Source organism: Panicum hallii, chromosome 5 (assembly GCF_002211085.1).
Source record: "Panicum hallii strain FIL2 chromosome 5, PHallii_v3.1, whole genome shotgun sequence".
Classification (NCBI taxonomy): domain Eukaryota; kingdom Viridiplantae; phylum Streptophyta; class Magnoliopsida; order Poales; family Poaceae; genus Panicum; species Panicum hallii.
The window spans coordinates 57,288,342-57,311,699 of record NC_038046.1 but is presented as its reverse complement, the minus strand read 5'-3'; the positions used below and the strand labels follow the sequence as shown (position 1 = coordinate 57,311,699).

The window sequence follows — 23,358 nt, the reverse complement described above, 5'->3', positions numbered from 1 at the left end:
CATCATCATCTTGATCCTCTTGTTCTTCTGGCTTTATTTCACTAGTGGCTAGCTTCTTTATCGCCTTGCTTGGTGATTCTTCCATGCCTACAACATCATCAACTTGCTCTCCTTGAGAGCCATTAGATTCATCAAATGTCACGTCACACGCAACTTCAACACAACCGGAGATTTTGTTGAAGATACAATAGCCATAAGCATTTGAGGCATAACCAAGAAGAAAACCTTCATCAACTTTAGGTGCAAATTTAGAGTTCTTGGGCTTCTTGTTAAGAATGAACACTTACTTCCAAAAACTCTAAATTAAGACACATTGGGCTTTTTACCAAGTAGAAGCTTGTGGGCCGTCTTGTTCAAGATCTTGTGTAGATAAAGACTGTTGATGGCATGACATGCCGTGTTGATTGCTTCCGCCCAAAATTGATCCGAGACCTTGTATTCATCAAGCATTGTCCTTGCGGCTTCAATGAGAGTTCTATTTTTCCTTCCAACAATTCCATTTTGTTGTGGAGTATTTGGAACGGAGAACTGATGGCCAATGCCCTCTTCTTCTAGGATTTTTTCAATGTTGGTGTTCTTGAATTCGGTGCCATTATCACTTCTCACTTTCTTGATCTTGCTCTCGAATTTATTTTGAGCTCTTTTTGCAAATTTTTTGAATGTATCTTGCACTACACTTTTGCCATGCAAAAAGAATACCCACGTGAAACAAGAATAATCATCAACAATAATAAGGCCATATTTGTTACCACCAATGCTTATGTAAGCCCCCGAGCCAAAGAGATCCATGTGAAGTAGTTCAAATGGCTTGACGGTGGTGATGATGCTATTTGATGGATGAGGAACACCAACTTGTTTTCCGGCTTGACAAGCACTACAAATAGGATCTTTCTTAAAAGAAACATTGGTTAGTACTAAAATGTGATCCCCCTTTAGGAGCTTGTTGAGATTTCTCATCCTAACATGGTCTAGTTGGCGATGCCACAACCAACCCAAGCTAGACTTTGCCACCAAGCATGTATCAAGTTGAGCCTTTTCTTGTGAAAAATTCACTAGATAAAGTTTTCCCTTGAGTACACCCTTGAAGGCAACGGAGCCATCGCTTCTCCTAATGATGGTCACACCTTCGTTAGTAAATAAACAATTGAAACCCAACGCACAAAGTTGTGATATGAACAATAAGTTATATCCAAGAGATTCAACTAAGAGAACCTTTGAAAGAAAAAATTTTGAGTTTAGATCAATGTTACCGGTGCCAAGCACTTTTTGCTTTTGATTTCCGGCAAAAGTAATGTAATGATCATCATTGGATTCCTTCAAAGTTTCAAACATACTTTCTTCTCCGGTCATATGATTTGTACATCCGCTATCAATCATCCATGTTGATCCATCGGAGAAGTATTCCTACAAAATAAGATTATTCCTTCCTTTTAGCTACCCAATAATATTTGGGTCCTTGAGTGTTAGTCAAAAACACCTTGGGTACCCACACATGGCTTTTCATCTTAGTGTTCCATGAGCGGTGACTCACAAATATAGCAACCACTTTACCACGATGGTTCCTAGTTAAAACATAATCAGCATAAGATGATATTTGAGATAATGATTTTTGTGTCTTAGGTGCTTGGAACTTGTCTTGCTTTAATGAGGATGCAACAATTTTGGCACCTTCATCACATGTTGTGTCTCTCTTGATAAACTTGATATGACTTATCCCTTGTCACTAATTCTCTTGTGGATGGGAGTAGTCATGTTCACTAGATCTCTTTTTGTCCCTAAGCCGGCCTTCTTATTATTCTTGACATAAGAGATGGTTTGAGATGCACCATCTTCATTCTTTCCTGGCCCCTTACCTTTCTCAAATCTATATTTGCTCAAGTACTTTGACCAAAATCACTTGGTATGCTTCTCAAACTCACCTACCCTTGGTGAGGGATTTGTCTTGAGTACTTGCTTGTGAGATGGTGCTTCTTCTTCTTGTACTAAATGAGTGAGTCTACTAATCTCTTTCTTCATGGCTTGCATTTCGGCATGGTTAGTAGCACAAGTTTGAATATCAATATTAAAACATTGTGCACAACCATTACTAGTTGTAGGACTAGATGATTTTGATGACTTACAAGTGTTAGAGGAGCTTTCCAAGAGAGTATTAACTTTAACTTCAGGTGCCGTGTCAATTGCTTACAAGCTTGTTAAGCTTTTTTGAAGTTTCTCATTGTCTCTCTTCAAGTTAGCATGAGTGTCTTCAACTAATAAGAGTTCTTTACTTAAGTCATTCACTTTCCTCTTTTCACTAGTAAATCACTCTTCTACCTCAAGAAGTATACTATCCTTGGCTTTTAGAGACTCCTCAAGTCTCTTATTTTCCTTCCTTTCATTGGTAAGGTGCTTTTCAAGAGTTTTGAATTTTTCTCTCTCAAGTCTAAACAATTCTTGTTGTGATTCAAGAGTCTCATCTAGGTCATCTAGTTTCATTATTAATTTCATTATTCTAGTTGCCGCACTTTTACCATATTGTTTAATGAGACTAGCAATTTCATCTTCCTCATCTATTTCATTATCCGATGAGTTTGGGGATATTACCTTTGAGTTCTTTGCCATCAAGCACATGATTTGACATTGATCTTCATCATCGGTGAGATCTTCAAACAAGCTTGGTTGATGTGAGGATAACGTCTTGAATGGCATGGTTGCAACATCTTCATTGTCGGAGTTGCTTTCTTCATTTGAATCCCATTCTTGACCAAGATGAGCTTCGCCGACATCCTTTTTGTATCTTGGCTTATTGTAACATTCCAGTTTTTATCACTATTGAAAGATATTTTCAAGGCAACCCTCTAGATCCTTCTCCACTAAGTAAGAGTGAGATATTTTTAAGACAACCTCTAGATCCTTCTCCACTAAGCAAGAGTGAGATCATGGCTCCCCTTAGCCTATAAATAGAGCCCCCCTCCTTGCCATGGCATCCACCCATGAGCAAGGTAGATGAGTTGTGGTAGGGCTAGGAGGGTGAGTGCTGGACTAGCTCCTTAAAGGTGTGTGTTCCTCCAATAAGGTAAGTGTCTTCATTAGTGTTAGTCTCCTGGTTAAACTTAGTGGGTATTAGAGTCACCTCAATTTCCAACAATCACTAAAATAAAACTTATATTGTAATTAAACTAGTAACGTAAAATAATACTAACGTTATATGAGATATTACATAACTACTAGGCAAATTATTTTATACTCTTGCCTTGCGTTAGTACATTCGTTCCCTTTAGTAACCAGCATACGCATGCTTGCACCTATGATAAAAATCATCTCGTCTCTTTCCATAGGAACCTCTCGAGTCACCGCACCACGCCATAATTCCCAGATAATCATGACAACGCCTACCTTCTTCGCCATAACTTCATCATTCCCTGTAAGCCACGGAGTACCCACACCATTGACCTTGAAATAACCCGTCATGCAAATATGGCGGCACCCACCTTGCCATAAATCGGGTAGTTGCGCATAGTGCCGGCCGAGATATTTTTTCCGCAGCGCGAACCGTCTCACCTCGTTCATAAAGGAAGCCGACGCCCCTTCCGGCCGCCCCCACCCGCACTTGCTCCCGCTCGCGCACGCGTGACACGCCGGCCCCACGACGGGACCGCGCACTGCCGTCGGCACCGCGCCGTGCCGCCCACCTCCGCGTCCCCACCTCGCCCACGCCGCTGCAGCGTCCTCGCCGGCTTTGCCGCCTCGACGCTCGCGCCTTCAGCGCTGCCACTGTTTGAGTTGACGGCGAGCTGCCGCAACCCACGCCGTCGCCCGTCCCTGTGCGACGCCGCCGCTGCTCCCTTAGCCTATAAAAGGAGCAAGGCCATGACGAACCCCATCATCAGCCCAAGCACACCGAGCCGCTTCACTCCGCTAGCTGAACCACTTCTCACGAGCCCAGCTCACTCACGAGACGAAGCTCCAACAGTTGACCCTTTTCCTTGAGCTGTTCCGCGCCAAGGTGAGATGGCAGGCAGCTCCCCGACTATTAACTCCGCAATACTAATAAAGGCCCAAAACACCCACCAGGCCGTGAGCACCTAATCCAAATCATTCTATTTAAATACCAACCAATACTGTAAACCCAATATCTCCTTCGTATCAACTCCTTTTCACATAACTCATTTTCCTAAACTCTCCTCAAATCATATACTATCTATTCCTCCTATTTTCATCTCCATTTGAGCTTATTTTATAGCTTGCTTGTGTTTGTTTGCCGGTTGTGCCGTTTCCGCCCGTAGATCACGGAGTGACCGAGGAGGAGCCTGCCAAGGAGTACGAAGGCCAGTACAGTGGGCCGGAGCCAGAAGACCCGTACCGCGAGCAGGAAGCCGCCGCCGACGACGCGTACGTAAGCGAAGGCAAGTTTTATTGGCCCCTACGTGAGCAGTTGCATCCATGTGAGGACGTTTAGTTGTAGCCCTGGTTTAGGATCGATTACATATACCGGTACTTGAGTGATTGAGTGTGCTCATATATGCATATGAGTAGTTATGCATATCCAGAGTTGACACTAGGATATGAAGGAATTTGGCTGAGGCTAGGGCAGCGGGGTATGCTGGAGCCGGCGCTACCGTGGTGGTAGACTGGCAGGTGAGTGCTACCGTGGAGGTAGGCTCGAGTTAACATGTTGAGGGATGGTTGCTGCCCTGGTGAACCATAAGGATCGAGTTGTTTTGACATCTCACCTAGCTTACTTTAGTACGACCACAGGTTCCGTTATGGGCCGGATTTAGCCTAATCCCACTGGTTAGCCTGACGGTCGCAGGGATGGTTCACAGGTATAGACCATTGGGGTCAGGGCCCGAGGGTTTGTGCGGCCGGGCTGGGGCATGACCATGCCTGGATGTCTTCTATGTCGATTGTCCGTTCGGGCAGTCGAGCTTGTGGGTACAGTGTACGACCTCTGCAGAGTGTAGAATCCATTCGAATGGTCCGTGTCCATGGAATGGACAGGCAACGGTGTGGTTCTGACAACTAGTGAGCTACCTACCGTGGGTTGTGTCGGGAAGAGTTGCATACTATAAGTTGCATTACTAACGCATTGTGCTTAATGTGCGTCGTGCATGTCATTCCCCTCCCGTAGGGTGCGGTGGAACTTACTGAGTACTCTTGTACTCAGTCCTTGTTGATTTCTCTCCAGAGGATCCTGACTTTGTGCCAGAGGATGGTGAGTAGATCGTGTCCGCACCCAAGCTGATCAAGTGGAGCCGTGATGGATGAAGAGCTAGTCCTCCATGCCGTCATGCTAGTTGTTATCCTATGGTTGTGCTGTGTAGCTCTATGTTGTCGCTTTACCCCTCATGTACTTATTGAATAAAGCTCTGTATGACTCTGGACTCCACTTGATGTAACATGTATTATGCCGGAGACCTTATTCGGTATTTAATACATGGTTTGGCCTTGATCTTCGGGTCGGGGCTCTTCACTTATCCCTCTTGAATGAGCTCTCCTTCGTGTCCTTGTTCTTCTTCTTTTCTTCCGGACAATCCGCAATGAAATGCCTAATTTTTTTGTAACCAAAACATGGCTTGCTTGATCTTCTTCTTGTTTCATGCTTGTTCTTACCAAAGTTTCGGAAGTTGCTCTTCCTTAGAACTCTTCTAAAGTTCTTGATGAAAAAGGCCATTTGCTCATCATCAAGCTCATCATCTTCACTATTGGTAGAGTCATCATTCTTTGAAGATTGGATAGCCTTTTCCTTGCCCTTCAACTTAGCTTGAAGAGCCAACCCATTGTTCTTTGCAGCTTGCTCTTGTAGGTCGGCCAAATCTTGATTTATCTTGACTCTCTTTAATTGATCATGATGAGCTTCAATTCTTCCAAGAACGTTCTCGGTGGTGAAATATTTGAAACCCCTCTCCGCTCTTATCAAACTAGGTAATGTGACATCTCTAGCCATGTAGACGGTCAAGAACTTGTCCACTATCTCACGATCACCCCATTTATCTCCACCAAGAGACTTGATTTAATTGGTGATTTTTTTTATGCGGTTATACATTTCCCTGACGGTTTCATCTTTCTTCATGGAGAATAGGCTTAGTTCATCTTCCAAAGTCTTGATTCTTGACTCTCGGACTTTTCTTGACCCTTGATGATTTACTTGAAGTATATCCCAAGCATCCTTGGCGGTGAGAGTATCTTCAATCTTGTCAAACTCTTCCGGACTCACGGATGAATGAAGAATGTTCAATGCTTGATAGTTTCTTTGTAAGATATATGCTTGCACCGGCGTTGTGGCTTCTCCATCTTCCGGGATTTCACAACCTATTTCAATGATCTTCTAAAGATCTTTGTGAATTGCACTCAAATAACCGAATATTTTGGTTTTCCATTGATTCTACCCCGTTCCATCAAAGTGAGGTGGCTTTTCCATATGTATTGAGGTATTGTGTTCACTTGAGATTTGAAAGGTGTAGTCATGACCCACTCGATGATAGTTGACTCTTTTCTTCCCTTTTGATGAGCTTGATGATCTTCTCTTGTAATCGGTGTCCGAGTCATCACTTGACTTGATTATAATTTTGGTGCTGGATTTTTCTTTCTTTCTTTGCAATTTCTTCTTCGTCTTCCATACCTTCCATTCTTGGAATGACATCTCGTGATCGGTTGTTTTCAAATCTTCTTCTTATTCTTGTTGCGTATTCTTTTTCTTAGTCCTCAGGTTCTTCAAACGACTTCTCCTTCTCAACTTCAACGATCGGATCGACTTGAGCCTTGGATAAAGTGTCACTTGACATCTTGATTCTCCAAGCGGTTAAGCTTCAAAGACGGAGAACCTCGCTCTGCTACCAATTGAAAGGACCTCAAGATGCCTAGAGGGAGGGTGAATAGGCTAATATGAAACTTAAAATACTTTGAACACGGTTAGTAACACAGATGTCCGGATACTCCGGATATATATCCGGATACTCCGGATATCGAGTTCGGAGTTTTCGGAGATAATGTCCGGATTATCCGGGTACGAAACAAGCTACACAAAAACAAAGATAATGATGCTGTAAATTAGATCCAGTAAATTTAGAGGGACTTGTGGTACCTTTGGAGTGTTTCTCACCAGTTGTCTTACGCCTGAGACTTGTGTAATAGTAGATCGTCCTCGTCCTCAAACCCTAAAAAGTTAGTCTCACAAGCAAACAACCACAAAGACAAGCTAGAATTGCAAGAGTGGGACAGAATTTGTTTCCCGGAGTTCACTCCCAAAGGAGCTACGTCTCCGTTGAGAAAGAATTCAAGAGACGGTGATCAAGAACCCCTATGCTCCTCTCCCAAGGGTGAGATCAACGCTCAAACCCAAGGTCACTTACTATGAATTCCTCGGAGAGGAATGATGATTACAAACTTGCTGTGATGCTCACAACTCAATCACGCAATCACAAGCGACGCCTAGCCGTCTAGGAGCTTGAAGCTCCAAGAGTAACAAAGTAGAATCCACGGGCTAGACTTGGATGATGTGCTCAAGAGATGGAATCAAGACTTACTTGTACAAATTTTAGCTCTTACAATAATCTCACTTCAATCCCCTAAGAAAATCACTCAAGAATGGAGCAAATGGGAAGTGAGAGGGCTCTCTTTTGCTTATAGGCAGTTATGCTCGAAATGAGCAAGAGTAAGGTAAATGAAGGGGTATGGGGGGTATTTATACCCCCTCTCACAGAAACTAGCCGTTGGAAGAGAGGTACCCGGAAACTCCGGGTATATATCCGGAGACTCCGGGCCAGTGAGTTTTGCGGACTGGTAACAGTAACTCGGAGACTCCGGGTATACGTCCGGATATTCCGGATACTCTGTCCGGATATTCCGGATTGGAACCCGGACACTCCGGGTTAGACAGTGAATTTCACAGGAAGTTCCTTTTTAAGTGGTAGGATTATTTCTCATGATTTTTGTAGGTTCTCTTGAGCACAACTACCATGTCCACGCTTGTGGATCAAAGTTCCTCTTTATAGTACGGCGTTCCTATACTCAATTTCAAAAATAAAATCTAGTCTTTTAGTACACTTAAGAACACCGCTTTTCATATCCTTTTTGAGGGTTCATGCTTCGTTATATGCTTTGCTCAGTCACCCTTAGCACCTGCACACATGCTTAATAACATGATTAAATATACATGTGCTTTGTCATCTATCACCAAAATCCACTAAGGGGCCTAGATGTCTTTCAAAACCGAATAGGGTATTTTACACCTTACAAAGGAGGCATATATCATATACCTGAATTTCAGCATCGTACGGGCTCTTCTCAAGGAAAGTATGAGGTGTTCAATTTTTTGCATTCATCCGCATTCATCCCTTTGAAATGTGATTGAAAGGGTTTTAGAGTCTTGAAGCAGAATTGCGTATTTTGAAAAGCATGCAAATTTTCTCACCTCGTCCTCGGAAGCATATAATTATAACTTGTTTTGTTTTGCATAATTTTATCTGTGATAGCAATTTGCGTGATAAAGGAGTTTAAGAGATGTGATGCTGATGACCAGTACTTGGTATCATCTATAAGTGGCACGGCGCAAACACAAGGAGATAGAAGTGAAGATGTGGAGAATGAGAATACCATAAATACTGTTCGTAATAAGATTGCTAATGATTTGGTTAGTGCGATAGGAGAATAGTTATGTTAAGATATATCGTAATTTTATGAACCTTTAATTTATGTAATTGCTTATTTATGTGGATTATATGGATGAAAAATTTTTTTTTTTCAAAAAATACATTTGCATACGAATAGTGAACATATTAGATTTGTACGAATATTTTGTATTAAGACAGTCACACAAAACTTCAGCGGTATTACAGGTATTTCATTCATAACATACATTTTTCTATAGCTCACAGTTGCTCTAACCAAACGATATTGTACTTTTACTGCAGTAGATTTTTACGGTAATTTTTCCACGACGCATAGCTCAGACCAGTTTTTTAAAAAATCAGACCCAACCTACACTGAATCATCAGGGCTGGTCTGGCTCGACCGCTCGGTGCACCTACCCCGGGCCCGGCGGCCCGGCGACGGTTGCCATCCATCCATGATCCATCCGTGTCAAACTGAACGGTTTGGTTCCGCCAGTCCACGCCTAGCAGGCTCTGGAAAGTCACGTTCCCGTGTCGCGCAACGGCAACTGGACGGTGGACCCCCTCCAGTACGGCATCGCCCCGCATCTTCCTCGCGTGCCCATTCGTTGATCCCATCGTCTTGCCCCCTTCCCCGATCCCCTCCCGGCCTGCCCACTCCGATCCAATTCCCCGCCGCCGCCGCCGGCCATGTCCAGGTACGGCACCATCCCCACCTCTTCCTCCACGGGCGGCGGGGCGCCCCTCGGGGGCGCCTCCCCGCTCGACTTCATCTCCCGCGCCAAGGCCCGGGGCGCCTCGGTGCTGGCCACGCGCCAGCCCTGGCGCGAGCTCGGGGACGTCCACGCCATCGGCCTGCCCCCGAGCCTCGGCGACGCCTACCTACGCGTGCGCGCCAACCTCGCCCACTTCGCCATGAACTACGCCATCGTCGTCCTCGTCGTCGTCTTCCTCTCCCTGCTCTGGCACCCCGTCTCCCTCATCGTCTTCCTCGTCTGCATGCTCGCCTGGCTCGTCCTCTACTTCCTCCGCGACGAGCCGCTCGTCCTCTTTGGCCGCGTCGTCGCGGACGGGTACGTCCTCGCCGCGCTCGCCGTCGTCACGCTCGGCCTGCTGCTGCTCACCGACGCCACCGCCAACATCCTCTCCTCGCTGCTCATCGGCCTCGTGCTCGTCGTCCTGCACGCCGCGCTGCACAAGGCGGAGGACAACGCCGATGACGAGGTCGGGCGCTGGTACGCGCCGGTGCCGCAGCAGACGTCGCACTAGGTCAGGTGCGAGATCGCCCCGCCCTCTGATTCTTCTTCGTGGCCCGTCCTCCATAAGATGATTGTTTAATGCTGGTGTATGATCTGTTAATTACTTGATATGTTCTTGTCAATTGTCACGCTGTTGGTAGTTGCCATCTGCTCTTGGACATGAGTCACAAATGTTTAGAAAATGGTCTGGACTTAGTTATGCTTCTCTTCTCTTTCCACGAATTTTACTTGTGCTGTAGCCTTTGATAAACTAGAGCAGCTAATTGTGCAATTAGAACTCCGATTGGCCCAATCATGTGATACTGTGTGCAATTGTGTTGACTTTAATTAGTGTCTTGAAGAAGAATTGCATGGTCAAACCGATTGCCTCTCCATGAAGGTTTTCCTATGCTGTATCGTCAGTCATTGTCATTCCGTTGCCCAATTTCCCAAACTGTCAGCTGATAATTAGCCCCTTATGAAACATAGATTGAGACTTCTTGTATTTCTATGTACCGGGTATGTTGACACCTTGTAATGACGAAATGAAGAAACCTCCAAGTGTCTGCACGACATGTGGGAAATCTGAAAATGTCTAGCCGAATTAGGTTTGTTCAATTGAGAATATGATAAGATAGAGTCATCTCAAGCACTTGTCACCGTCATCTTAATCTTACCCAAAGCATTCAAAATCACTCTCTGCATCATGTCATCCCTTTCACATCTAATATTATCCCTAGCCCTTGGTTGTTGCCGATTGTATATCTGTCTATCAGCTTACCTCAGGTCCTGTTTGGTAGAGCTCCATCAGATTCTGATTCTCTTTGAGTGCTGATTCTCTAAGAGAAGTGATTCTGTGGCTGAAAGTTATTCTCTTTGATTCTCTAGCATAAACTCTTAAGATCAGGATGGATAATCACTTCACAGAATCAGGAGAAGCTACTTTTTTCAGCTCCCAGCCTCTTAGTTCATTTCACAAAATTAGTTCACAGAATCAGCAGAGAATCACTTCTCTTTAAAAAGTGTTTGGCCGAATCAGCTCTAGGAGCTCTGCCAAAAGCACCCTCAAAGATCACTGCAAGCGCCAGCCAAAAGGTTTGGACGTGGGGCAGCAGTTTTGGGGATGGTTGGATTGACAAACCTGGACCAATAGGGTGCTAGTTTTGTTGACAGTCAGTAGTTTGGGAAGGAGTTGGGGGGCAGCTCCATCCCCACTTGCTCTTGGCATTAGAGAGGTACAGCTAACCAACAGTTTAATTGAAGCAGCTTAGCTGTTTGCTGGGGCCAAATCCTGACCTGTTGGCTTTGGGAACCACCCTTCAAAATTAGAATGTGAGCTCAATTGGTCTAATTTCTGCAAGGCCTGGTGCGCTGGCTTGCTTTCAGAAACATTTTCTGTTGTCCCATTTCATTTGTCTATTTCCAAGCACACAAGCAGCCACATTGTTTCTGGACTTATTAACTAGATCTCGTTCCAATAAATGTACATTTTGCATTCGAGGTTCATTTTTCCTGTTCCTAGCAACCATGATTTATGGACTTATAATAATTAGATTTCAACGGCACTTTCCTTATTGCGATGGACCATTAAACTTTCACATCTGTTTATTAAGTTGTTCAGATACATTGTAGACTTGCTTTGACATCCATCGTAGTTCCATTCCTACTTATTCTCTTTGTATTTGCACTCATTTCCGTCATATGATAATTGACTAAGCATATGCATTCCATAAACTCTTGCCTAAACCTGAGTGCAATTGAGGGTGGAAGTCGTCTATTGCCATACGTTTAAGGAAATTTGCTACAATCTTTTCTAGAAGTGTCATACAGATCTTCTTTGTTAATTTTTTTAAACGAACATGCAAAATGTTTTCCTATTATGATAAAGAAGGGTATTCTTTGTTGAATACTGACACAACAACCCAGAAAATGAAACGTCAATAATTGTATCAAGTTCCACTGACCTGCACATAATTATTATCTATTAAATTTGTGGCTAAGAGATTGTGTGAGCTGTCAGCTGTGTTTAATTGATCATCTATCAAGTTTGCTTAAAAGATCATTGTGAGACACATGGAAATAAAGGAAATCCGAAATCGAGAGAGAATGAAATTAGTATTAGTGGGCGGACTTAAAAACTGGAATGCATGATGGCCTACGGTTCTCTTTTTGTTCTCTCATGAAGTTAAGCATTCACTGTGTTTCGTTTCAAGTCTGACAAATCCCCGTTGTGTCTTGCAGGAGCTGAATTGTGTCAATGCGCCCTGTGTTGTGACCCTGAGTCCCTGTTTCCAAAGTATTCCTCCTGAGCCGTGCAAATTGGGCCATCCTCTGTCCGTGATTAAGAACATGAACATGTCCATGGTGATTGTGTCTCGCCTGCTGCTGGTTCCATTGGAAGTTTGGGATCCAACGATGATGCGGAGTTGTAAAACCTGTTGTCCACGCCCACTTTTGTGATCTCGGTTCAAAGCTTCTCCTTGTTCCCATGTACCAAATCCGGACTAAAGTCTAGTGTACATTTTGAGTTCGAGAAATGTGATCGCCGGGACCTGTGTTTTTATATTGTTACGGTCATCATGGAGGCAATGCTGATGCTCAAACATGGCTTCGGTTTCTGGCATACCGTCTTTTTAGCATGGATGGGATTCCCAATCTATATTTCCTCGATTATTTTCGGTTCCTGTATAATAATAAATCGTAATACGCCGAAACTCTGAGAGATTGGGCCGGAGATCGTTTGGCTGGGCCAGCCACCCAGAAGTATATACGCTTCATTTCCGGGCCGGGCCGGACCGAGCGGAATTTGCATACCCTTCCTCCCTCCTCAACGGAGGGAGCCCAAGAGCAGCAAGCGGGGGTGATTCTGATTCCGCGCGCTCCTCTCCACGCCGGCACGCCCCCACTCCTCGGATCGGATCGGATCCACCCCGGCGGCCGGCGGCAAACTGTGCCGCGGCGGTCGCCGATTCGCGGTCCCCTCGCCTGAGGCCGCTGGCTCCCTCGAGCTACGCCTGACTCCTGATCAAGGTAGTGTCCCCGCGCATTCCATCGCGTTCTAGCCCACCCCTGAATCCCTGATCTCCGTGATGTTGCCGATGGTGATGCTATGGCGTCGAGGATTCGAATCATCTAGCTTTGCAGCGCTGGTTTATTCCGCGAGATTTGACAGCAAATTATTTTTCAAAATTTGAGGGCCAGGAATATTAGCTTCGTGCTGTCTCAGGGCTGCGTTCTGGCAGCGCTGAAGTAATCAGAGGAAATACCTAGCTAGAGTGTCAGTACAGGCCAGGCGATTCCAGAACCTTGCTTCTACTTTCTTTGCCAATCAACACAGGTGCCAAGTAGTAAGTAGGTTACACTGATAAAAGGGATATTGCTGGTTGCAGTGCTGCAAGGAACCAATCAACATGTACAGGTGCCAAGCAGTGGGTGGCGTTCATGGGAAAAACAGAAAACTGAAGCGGTCCGGTCCAGCTGCATAAAACACCGTGTTGAATATTGACTTCACCGACTGAAGCCGATGCCGCGTGTTGAGCCAGGTGGTAAGAGATAGCTAGTTTAAGAGAATGCTGCTTCTGGTGGGAGATACTATACTGCTATTGCTGACGTGCTCTTGAACTTGCGTTGCGTGCATGAAAGGAGGAGTACTTTTTCCAGGTGTGTCTTAGAATCATGGGAATCGTCATAGTTAGTCATATTTTTTCTCTCAAATAGATCAATTGTTTTTTTTTGCGAGGCATTTTTTTTATTTTATCCCCATGTGGCTGGTCTGCTGTCAAACTTGTCTTCATTACCATCATGCCGATGCTATACTGATACACTACGTACTATCACATATCGCTGAAACCCCGCGTGTGTTCATTGTTTAAACAACAAAAACCAAACATCTATTATTATATTAGCTAACTCACGTTTATTTGTTGTAGGTGGAGGCTTTTGTTTATCAGTTGTACTAGGATATAGTGCATGATAGTTTTTCTGCTGAACTCACAGCTGTGTGGAACCTGTCACCAAATGATATGATGGTGGTTGCTCAAGATCACCGCAGCCGGAAGCAATCAATGATCGTCCCTGCTAAATCGTTATCCGTGTGACGTGCAATAACAATTAATATGGTCACCTCTGACTCTTGACGTTGATTTTTTCTTATTCAAACAACAGAGAAAATTACCCAAAGGAACCAGTGGCCAGAGGATGGTGGTTGCTCAAGATCGCCTCAACTGTAAGCAATCAATGAATCTTCCCTGTTAAATCGTCATCCGTGTAACGTATAATATATACCAATTACTAGTAATAGAAGGTCATCTCAGATACTTTGACTTCCATTTTGCTTAGTCAGCATCAAAGAAAGATACATAAAGAATATATCCGTATTGTTTGGAATGGAATCGGCATTAGTTTCATTCATGTAACCGGTGAGTCGAAATCAAGCAAGCTAGATGGTGAGTTTTGGAGAGATCATAACACAAAACTCCTGGATGTCAAGGCTCTGATATACGCTAAACAGAAATTAAAGAAGGCCTGGAAGTCTGAGATTCTTTTGGAAATGACGAGGAAGTCCGTTAGACTAGAGACGGTTATATTGAAACAACTGCCCATTTTGCCCCCAATTTCAGATCACTTCGCCTGACTTTTCTGTTCCCGTGCAAACTTTCTACTTGATGCACATGCCTACCACCTAGTTCGTACGACTGAAAAAACGAGCTAGCTAGTGCTTAACTGCGTTGCGTTATATTGACATAGCCCTGTCATGCATGACTGGAAGATATTTTTTAGGGTGACCTGGAGATTTTTAAGGTACTGCATTGCCTTTTCTATGGCGTCATAATTGACTTATTTAGTCAGATGACTTCCAAGTTTCGTTCTTTTCTTGAGGAAAGCAGGGTGGGATCGGAGTCGATCGAGAGGGAGAGCATTTTATAGTTTCCACTCAAAGGTTTGTTGCCTAATGGAATGGTTTCCTCTTGGTGTCAGTTCTATGTTATGATGACTTCCTTATCTTTGTTGTACCTTTTTGGCATTATGTACCTTTGTGGCAAGATGACTTTCTTATCTTTATTCTTTGTCCTAATTGAAATACGCTTTAATGTCACTAACGAGTGGGGCACGTGTTGGCGCACTTTGCCCGTGCGCGCGATGAGTAACAACCGAGATAGATACGGTAAGATATCAACTTTATTACAACCCAAAACTTCTTATGTTATCATGGGTGCCCCACTGAAGTACTATCCATCTTACTGTTATGGTAACTGAGTTGTGCGCTGCCAGTAAATACAAGTGCCCCACTGAATTAATTATCTTGTAGTTATGGTCTTACCAGGCTATTGCAAGTCTGCAAGAAGCACTTTCGCAATCAAATAGTTGTTTCAGAATTATATGCTGAATTGTCATCATCCTACTGATGTTACTTAGTCCTGCTAGCTAGCCAGTCCATTGTACCATTTTGACCACCAAATAAAAGAGCTTTGAAAGGAATCATATCGGAATTAACAGGTACTACACTTTCCATACTAATCTTTGCAAGCGTAAAGCGCGAGGACCGTGACTGACTTGCATTTTGTTCTCAGGAGTTAGGAACTTCCTGGAAACGTCGGAGCTGAGATCTCATTCCAGCAACTGCTGTCTCTAATGAGGGGGATGACATGCTTACCATCGCATTGCAGTTTAGTATAACCGAGAAGAATTGACCATCTGCATTGTCGTTACTTTCAGAAATTGAAGTTTAGTAGCTTGCACTACCGACTAGTCTTCATTGTTGAGCTCGGTTGGTCGATCGATGTGGACTGGTCATCAGACTAAAGAGGATGAGACTGAAGCACTGGGATGCAGAAGAGTCTTTGGTCAAGCTTCCCTATCCTTTTACCATGTCCTCTTGCTTGAGAAATGTACATGGATCGGGAATGGCATTATTTTCCACGGAAATAAGAACACTTCAGGTACAGTGTTTATTTCAGTTTGAACAGTCTGTTGCTCATGTGCACATCAAAGCTCAGGTCAGTCGTTGCAGATTAGTTGCGGCCAGCGGCAGACACTTGCAGCGAAGCATGCAGTATATAAGGGTTAGGGCTTCGATCAGTGCTGTTTACTTTTATGCATGGATCGTTGATCCGATGCCATTCACCCATGCCCAATCAAGATGGCACTTCCTAGGCAACTTCCCTTTCTTTAGTTTTCTATAGCGCTGTGGCCTGGTGAGATTTTACCGGTGATAATTATAGGGAAAACATAGTAGAACTCTGTGCAAAACGTTACGATAGAGGTCTAACCCCACGTGCCCTGAGCCACGAATTGAAGGCCAAGAAACTGTGACCCCATATTTTCCTTGGGATATTAATTGAACCTAATGTTTGTTGCCAGCTGACTTCTGTGTCCTTGTCAATAGTATTTAGTATAATCAGGCATGCATAAGCGTCTTTATTTGGACGACTTAATAAACCATTTGATGCCGTCGTCGCGAGCTGGATCAGATGCACCAGGGATGGATGGATACCTGGGATGAAAAAAGAACTGCCACTCAAAGTCCGAGGCTATCAGCATTTGCACGATGTTGTATAGAGAATCGGAGTAGAAAATTCCTTATGAAAGATGAATGGTTCAAACTGTAGAAATGGCGCAAGGAGTTCGCCGAAGAGGAGCGAGGTTCCTTGTATGTAGTCCCCTGCTCTGCCGTCTGCTGATGCATATGAAACCCTATGAAAAGTTCAAACTTTAAAAAAAAAACACAACTATAATTTTATGTACATGCTACTGTATGCAAATCTTGTTAAGATGCGTCGACCGGCACGATTTGCGCCGCGAATCGATCAAATGGCGCAAAAATGTAGAGACGGTGTAAGAAGTTCAGTTTGCTGATGAAGAGGTTCCTTGAATATACTAGCTCTCGTCACCTGCCCTGGCTGCTAAGCAGACTAAACGAAACGGGAGGCTAGCTGCTGGGCAAAATAGTATGATGCCATTGGATGCTGACAGCATACTGCTCATTCTACTGTATTGTTTAGTGTGGAAGAATCTTGTTCTTGCAATGATTGGTTCAGGCACCTGAATTAATAATGCCGAAATATTTGATTGCTCTTGCAGAAAAATGTGCCGCCGGCCTTCCTCGGGTAGGTTAGGTCTGTACTTGTACAGGCGGTCTCTCTTGCGTGAGCGAGCAGGCAGCTCCGCGCATCTTCTTCCCCCATTTTTCTGGGTGATTTTCCACGTATTGATTGATCTTTGTGGCAGTAGGGTATTTTACTTTCACCAAGACCCGACCAAAAATTAATGCCTCGCAGGCTTGCAGAGAATTCTTAGTGCAGTTTGCTTTCGAGCAGACAATGTAGAAGGGCATGCTAGCAATTGGCAGAGGTGAGAATTTTTCTTCCTCTCCTTTTTATTTTTAGCGAGCGTCGTCAAAGGTAGCCGCTATGATGAGGCAAGCGCAGAGCTGAGGGAAGACTTCAAAGGTGCCCGCCGCCTGCTTAACCGAACGAAGTTACCGATCGACCCAAGCAAGGGCACGTAGCAAAGGCTGTTACCACGTGGCAAGTTAAACTCCACCTGACGTGGCGCTAGCTGTTGACCGGAGGTAGTGGGGGGTGGCGGCCCTTCTAAGCTAGACACACGCTGCTGTTCAATCTTCAATGGCGGGCAGCGATGATCTGACAGCGAGGGCACTCTTGTCCGCGGAATCGCCATCATTGTACTTGCTGACGACGGCTGCGGGCCGGCGATTGTGGCGTCGGCCGGCGGTCAGCTAGCCTCTTCGTTTTCCACGGTTTTCTCATGATACAGTGCAAAGGATGGAGAGAACATCCCCTTTAATTTTCCTCCTAATTAAAAGAACACATGCTCTGATCTTCTTATGAGTAGTAGTGATGCTACTTGCTGGAGCTATAAAAAATATGTTTACAAAGTTCTACTAATTAATAACGTGCTGTTGACATGGACTGCAACCATATGCAACATACAATGCACCCATGCACCGTGTGAGTCCTCAGCTGATTGGCAATTCTGAATCAACGAAGCGTGAACATAGAATTTTTGCAGAACTTTTCATAGACTTTGCGTGGACATCTCTCTACTAGGAGAGGGAGGGAGAGGCTGCTCGTTTGCTACTAGTGCAAAATTTAAAGGGTTACATGCTGTGCCCCGAAATTACAAGTACAGTCGTCACACTCCCCTCTTATCTATCATCTGAAGTCCAAAAGGTTGAAAGCTCCTAGGTTGACAATAAGCACAAACCACATGTTAGTACTCTGCTTATTACAGCTAGCCTAGCTACTACACTGTGCATCCCGTAATCACGTGTCGGCATCATCGACCGATCAACATCATGCATCCAGCGTGGAAGTAATCAAGAATATAATTGTCCCATCGTTGGCGGTTGACACTTCGTCTTCGTATATATGCATGCTCTCCACACCAATAATAATCTTGAGTTCTTGATCGATGACGCAATAAGCTCTCCACCGATGACCTCCTCCCCTCTCCTGCTAGTGGTCGGTTGGTGTGTCAGGTGGTGTCACGTCTCGCCGACGGGCGGGTCGTCGATCAGTTAGCGGCGGTCGCCTCCTGCTTGGGGTACCGTGTGAGTGCTCGCTGCACGAGCGGATTATTATTAGCTGACGACGACGATGAAGGGTTCCGATGGTCAGACGAACGAAACGACGCGAAGCCTCGCCGAAGCCGGCCGGGGGCGCTGCAGCTGCATGGGCTGGTACGGCGGTGCTGTTATTCACCGTGGCGCCGCCGGCGGCAGCGTCAGCGCATCGGCGACGACCTTCGCCACGGCGTCCTTGACCGGCTGCTCCTCCCACCCCGGCGGCGACTGCGACACACCAATCAACCAATGGGCAAAAACGCAAGCAAGATCACCGTCAGCGAGAGAGCGACATGCATCGGCAGCACGAGAACGAAGAACGACGACGACGGCACCGTTACTAGCTAGTTTACAGTGCCTGGAGAAATAAACTTGACAAGCCATTAGCGTCGCTCTCAGGTTTATTTAGTACGTGCTGATGTTGATTTCTTTTATTTGCCATCACGTCAAGCTAAACGGCCCGGTAGCGCCAAGCTCGCCTACGTCCTGGATGCGAATTGAAACTGAGCTCGCGCGGCGCGGGCATCGCGAGAGACACGATGCCATGCCACGGCGCGCGCGCGCGTTCAAATTGCAGGATTTTTCCTCGCCAGCATGTGCATCATGGTGAGTGCATGGGACAAGGCTGGCTGGCGATTACTTCAAATTTCAAGGGGGGGCTACGTTTACTTTTCTGCTGGATTTGCTTGAACTGGTGGTGATGATCCGTATGCACCGGCCCCTCAGTTTTAGTCAATGAAAGATTCTTCTGACCCTTCTTGATTGGCTAACTTGGTACACACACTGCTACTATAGTCTACTGTAGTACTTAGCTAGCTAGCTAGCAGGTAGCAGCCTCCATGTATCTTAGTGGCAAAACTTCAGCACAATTATTCTATGATGATGATGTTTCCACATCATAGGGTTTATAAGTAATCTACAGTGGTTGATATAGAATTTTTTAAGAACTCGCAAATACACAAACCCCTAAATGATGGTTGAGTACATGATGAGCATCTATGGACGTCTAGCTTATTACTCTTCATCTTAGACCTTGCATACATGCATGGGCCGTTTGGTGTTGGTAAAAATCCAGGATTTTACTGACAATTAACCACTAGCTAATTAATCATAATGCTTAGTTAGGAATAGGTACAGCTATAGCAGTAGTGTTTATACCTTGATCTGCAACGTCAGGTCAGCTCGTGCGGAGGTGGTGTTCTTCGCTTCCGAAGGCTCAGCGCTCCCGCTGGTGCTCATTGCCACCAGGCTGACGCCATCGCCGATCTGTTCTTTCAGGCACTGCAGTGTCCGAACCGCCACGTCCGTCATGTTGCACGGCGAGCTCACCGCGATCTTCAGCGTGCAGAGGTCGCGCGGCTCAGCCACCGCCGGCCGCTCCTCATTCGCCGCCCTGGTTATCTCGACCTGCACCTTCGCGCCGGAGTCATGGTCGTTGCCGGCAGCGGCGTCTTTGCTGGCGCCGTCGTCGCTGCTGTCGTCGCCGCGGACCAGCCGCGTCTCGAGCAACCTGTTCTTCTCCTCGAGCTCGGACACCTTGGACTCGAGAGACCGCACGTACTCCCTTGCCCTGATCAGTATCGACGTCTTGTCCTTCTGTCGTAAAACATGAGGGAATTGAAGAAACAAATGAGCAAATGTGTCCGGTGTTCGTCAGAAGCTAGCAGCTCATGCATGATCAGGAACGACCATGGAGTAGACGTGTGCTAGTTTTCGACACGTACTTTGGCGCCGGGTGGAAGGACGGCCTTGAGGGCGTGGAAGCTGTCGTTGAGCTTCTCTCGCCGCTTGCGCTCGGAGAACATGTGCTGCAGCTGGTTCACCGACGGCGGCGGCGCCGCCGCCTCGGCGGACGCCGCCTGCTGGTAGTAGTACTGCTGCTGGGCGCTATACCTCGCCGCCGCGTGCATCTTGGACAGCACCGACATGGCCGTCTTGAACATCCTCTGGCCGCACGCGCCCGGCTTGGGCGGCCTCTTGGGGCCGAGGTGCCGCGCGTAGCGCTTGAACGCACCGGTGTTGGTGGCCGGCGGCTCCGGCACCATTGCCGCCGCCGGCGCCGGGACGTGGAGGTTGGCGTACTGTTGGTGGTCGTAGGGCACCGCGGGTGGCAACGGCACCTGGGAGGACACCTCCAGGTACTGGCTGCAGGCGGTAGTCGCCGCCGCTCCCGGCGCGGCGAGGACGTGCGCCGAGCTCTCGGGGCTGCAGGAGAGCGACGCGGAGGGCAGCGAGAGCGAGGAGGACGACGACGAGGACGGGAAGCTGCCGGCGTGGCGCGGGTCGAGGAGGCCACCGTCGACGCCGATCGTGTTGTGCACGCCGACGGGCGGGGAAACTCCGCCGCCGCCATCGTTGGAAGGCACGTCGTAGGCCGACGCCTCGTCGTCCATGTTCATGCGCATGCTGATCTGCGGGTACGGGATCAGTAGCAAATGTTACTCCCCATGCGTTCGCTGATCGACGAGGACGAGGCCGCCGTCGTGCGTCTGAATAAATTGCAGTGTGATCGATTGCATGGTTCGTCAGCCGAGTGGTGATTCGACTTGCCTGGTTCAGGTGGTGCTGGATCTGCGCGCTGATGAGGAACTGCTGCTGCTCCTCCTCCCTGTACTGCAGCTCGGCAGGGGTGCAGCTGCGCGCGCAGAGAGTGATCGGTCAGCGAGTCGCAGACAAAACAAGCAAGAGCTAGCACTCAACTTCATCAGTCAAAGCATGCAAGAACAGTCTAAAGAAGAGATCAACGGTCAACCCAATGAAACCCATGAACCATGACGGATGCACATGATGAGTTCTAAGCAAGTACCTGCCGACAGCGTATCCGCACATGAAGCCGTTGTTGCCGCCGCCGGCGTTGCCGATGTAGCCATGGAGCCAGCTGCTGCTGTCCATGGCGACCGACCGACCGAGAACGCTTCTCGCTGCTGATGCCTCTCGCTCGATCGGCTGGTTCTTTATCAGCAAGAGCCGGCCGGCAGTTCCTTCTCCTACGAACCCTAGCTAGATTAGCCGCGCGCCCGGGATCAAGTTCTCATGAGCCGATGATTAGCACCATGTACACGCAGAGCAGCAGAGAAGAAGAGAGGCTAGCTGCAAGCAGCTGCGAGGTCGAGATGGATGGAGCGAGCAATCCTGCAGCGGGTTTGGGCAGGTATATATAGGGATAGAGATAGCCTAGCTAGCAGAAGGATACGATGCTAAAAGGCTATAGCTGTCAAGAAGAGATAGCTTGGTGCGTGCCATCTTCGGAGAGGCGGCATGGGGATGGGGAGAAACTAGAGAGGACGATTGGCCGGGGGAACGCACGTGCTGGTTTCGAGTGAGGGGCCGGGCCGGGGAGCGGGGAGGGATCGAGTCCACGGTCAATTTGGTTTGGCTGCGCGCGCGGCCGGGAAGGAAATGAAATGGAAAGGGGAGAAAAGCGCCAAGAAGGGACACCGTAGCTAGCTTAACTTTTTGAACCAAGGAAGGCCCTTTGGCGGCGGATCGTCGCGCGCGTGTTCTTCTTCTTCTTCCACTACTCGACGAGATGAGAGTCCTGCCGCGCCGAGAATTTCCACCCCCCCTCTTCGCTCGTGCGTGCTCCATCGGCTGATCATGCCGCGCGCGCGGGCTGGTCGTTCGTCTCAGCTGCTGGTCCATCAACTTGCCACTTCCGGACGGGCGTTAGTTGCATCGAGCTCCATGACTGCTGCGGCATCCCAATGCCTAACTGCTTCGCCTTTCTAGCTTATTTTTACTCGCAACATGCATGTCGCCATGCTGGAAAGGATCGTTCAATTCAATGCATCACGACGGGCAAGCTCTCTCTCGCACAGTACGTGTGTGCACGCATGCATCCGGCTATGCTAGCTGCTGCACTGGCGCATGCACTACTTGCCTGCACGCGCAGCACATGGTGTTGCTACTGTTATCTCGACAACTAACCTTATTTTGCACTGGTACTATTACTACTACTAGTTGATGATGATGATGATGATGATGATGAACATATATAAACGTGCTTCTAGAATCTGCTGAAGTACCTGCATGCGAGGCACATGACATGGTGTTGCTATATATTGTCTCGACAACCTTATTTTGCACTTACTTACTACTAGTAGCACTAGTTGTTATTGCTGTTGATGATGAAGAACATAAACGTCGTGCTTCTAGAATCTAGTAGCATATGGTGAATCTTTCTGACATGTACATGTATTATAGTTCTACATGTTAACTGACAATAGTGCATGATTGATTATACATATATATGCGAGAGCCGCATGCAGAACAACCTGTCTGAACCCATCACGAGGAGTAGCCAATGACGACGAGGGCTACAGCTACTTACAAGCGACGACGGGGATTAGCCAATCGGTCACACTGAATCATGTCGAAGAACTGAAACGGACCGGGTCAGGGTCGACGGAACATGACGACGGGTTACGCAAGCTAGCAGCACGTTCGTTCAGTTGCGACTTGTTTATGGCCGCTACGGCTAGCGCGCGGGGCTCCGGTCAACTGGTCCCTGTCCTCCTGCGCCCAGGCCCGGCGCGCGCAGAGAGAAAGTTCCGAGCTGGTTCATGGCCATGCGCTGCGTCTCGGGTAGAGTATGAGTATCTAGACTAGATCCGACCGGTCGGCCGGCCGCTAGCTGTTGCTGCGCGCGCGCCTCTGTTTATTGGGTGCTTGTGTGCTTCCGGGGTGATTCAGACGCGGTCAGATATTCAGAAGTCAGGACATGGCGACAGCACACCAGTAGAATTGTCTAGTACCCATGGACGACCTACTATTCGCTCGCACTTCGTATCTCTCAAGAAAAAACTATTCGCACTTCGCAGGCTACTGTACGTACCCTCTCGCCACGACGAACGGTCAATGCCGGAGCCGGGGGGCAGACTGTGTACACACGCGTAGCTTTCGTGCTGGGACTGCACATTACAAGACATGTATAAACATACAATTC

The 23,358-nt window shown here is 47.0% G+C and overlaps 2 protein-coding genes and 1 long non-coding RNA gene across 4 annotated transcripts; 2 read left to right on the top strand and 1 right to left on the bottom strand.

Moving 5' to 3' along the window:
- Window positions 1–9,111: 9,111 nt before the first annotated feature.
- LOC112891426 (PRA1 family protein F3-like) lies at window positions 9,112–12,452 on the top strand. Of its 2 annotated transcripts, none has more exons than XM_025958279.1 (2): window positions 9,112–9,860; window positions 12,071–12,452. In XM_025958279.1, exon 1 carries the CDS (start codon window positions 9,282–9,284, stop codon window positions 9,858–9,860), a length of 579 nt encoding a protein of 192 aa, XP_025814064.1. In that variant the 5' UTR covers window positions 9,112–9,281; the 3' UTR covers window positions 12,071–12,452. The 2 variants fall into 2 exon arrangements, with proteins under 2 accessions (XP_025814064.1, XP_025814063.1); XM_025958278.1 differs by having other exon boundaries at window positions 9,127–9,865.
- Window positions 12,453–12,666: 214 nt separating this feature from the next.
- Window positions 12,667–15,743, top strand: LOC112894788. The gene is made up of 4 exons (XR_003229075.1): window positions 12,667–12,859; window positions 13,219–13,489; window positions 13,759–15,325; window positions 15,400–15,743. It is a non-coding gene; the product is annotated as an uncharacterized LOC112894788 (long non-coding RNA).
- Window positions 15,744–17,864: 2,121 nt separating this feature from the next.
- LOC112893992 (putative transcription factor bHLH041) lies at window positions 17,865–21,525 on the bottom strand. The gene is made up of 5 exons (XM_025961543.1): window positions 21,220–21,525; window positions 20,964–21,048; window positions 20,138–20,824; window positions 19,572–20,009; window positions 17,865–18,641 (listed from the first exon to the last, which is right to left on the bottom strand). Exons 1-5 carry the CDS (start codon window positions 21,303–21,305, stop codon window positions 18,549–18,551), a joined length of 1,389 nt encoding a protein of 462 aa, XP_025817328.1. The 5' UTR covers window positions 21,306–21,525; the 3' UTR covers window positions 17,865–18,548.
- Window positions 21,526–23,358: the final 1,833 nt, after the last annotated feature.

Excerpts from the sequence above, each read along its gene's own strand:
- LOC112891426 (XM_025958279.1), top strand. The coding sequence starts at position 9,282 with ATGTCCAGGTACGGCACCATCCCCACCTCTTCCTCCACGGGCGGCGGG.
- LOC112893992 (XM_025961543.1), bottom strand. The coding sequence starts at position 21,305 with ATGGACAGCAGCAGCTGGCTCCATGGCTACATCGGCAACGCCGGCGGC. Across the intron at positions 21,049-21,219 it reads TGCGGATACGCTGTCGGCAG|CTGCACCCCTGCCGAGCTGC; the intron begins GTACTTGCTTAG and ends CTGCGCGCGCAG. Across the intron at positions 18,642-19,571 it reads ACCTGACGTTGCAGATCAAG|TCGCCGCCGGGGTGGGAGGA; the intron begins GTATAAACACTA and ends GGTGTGTCGCAG.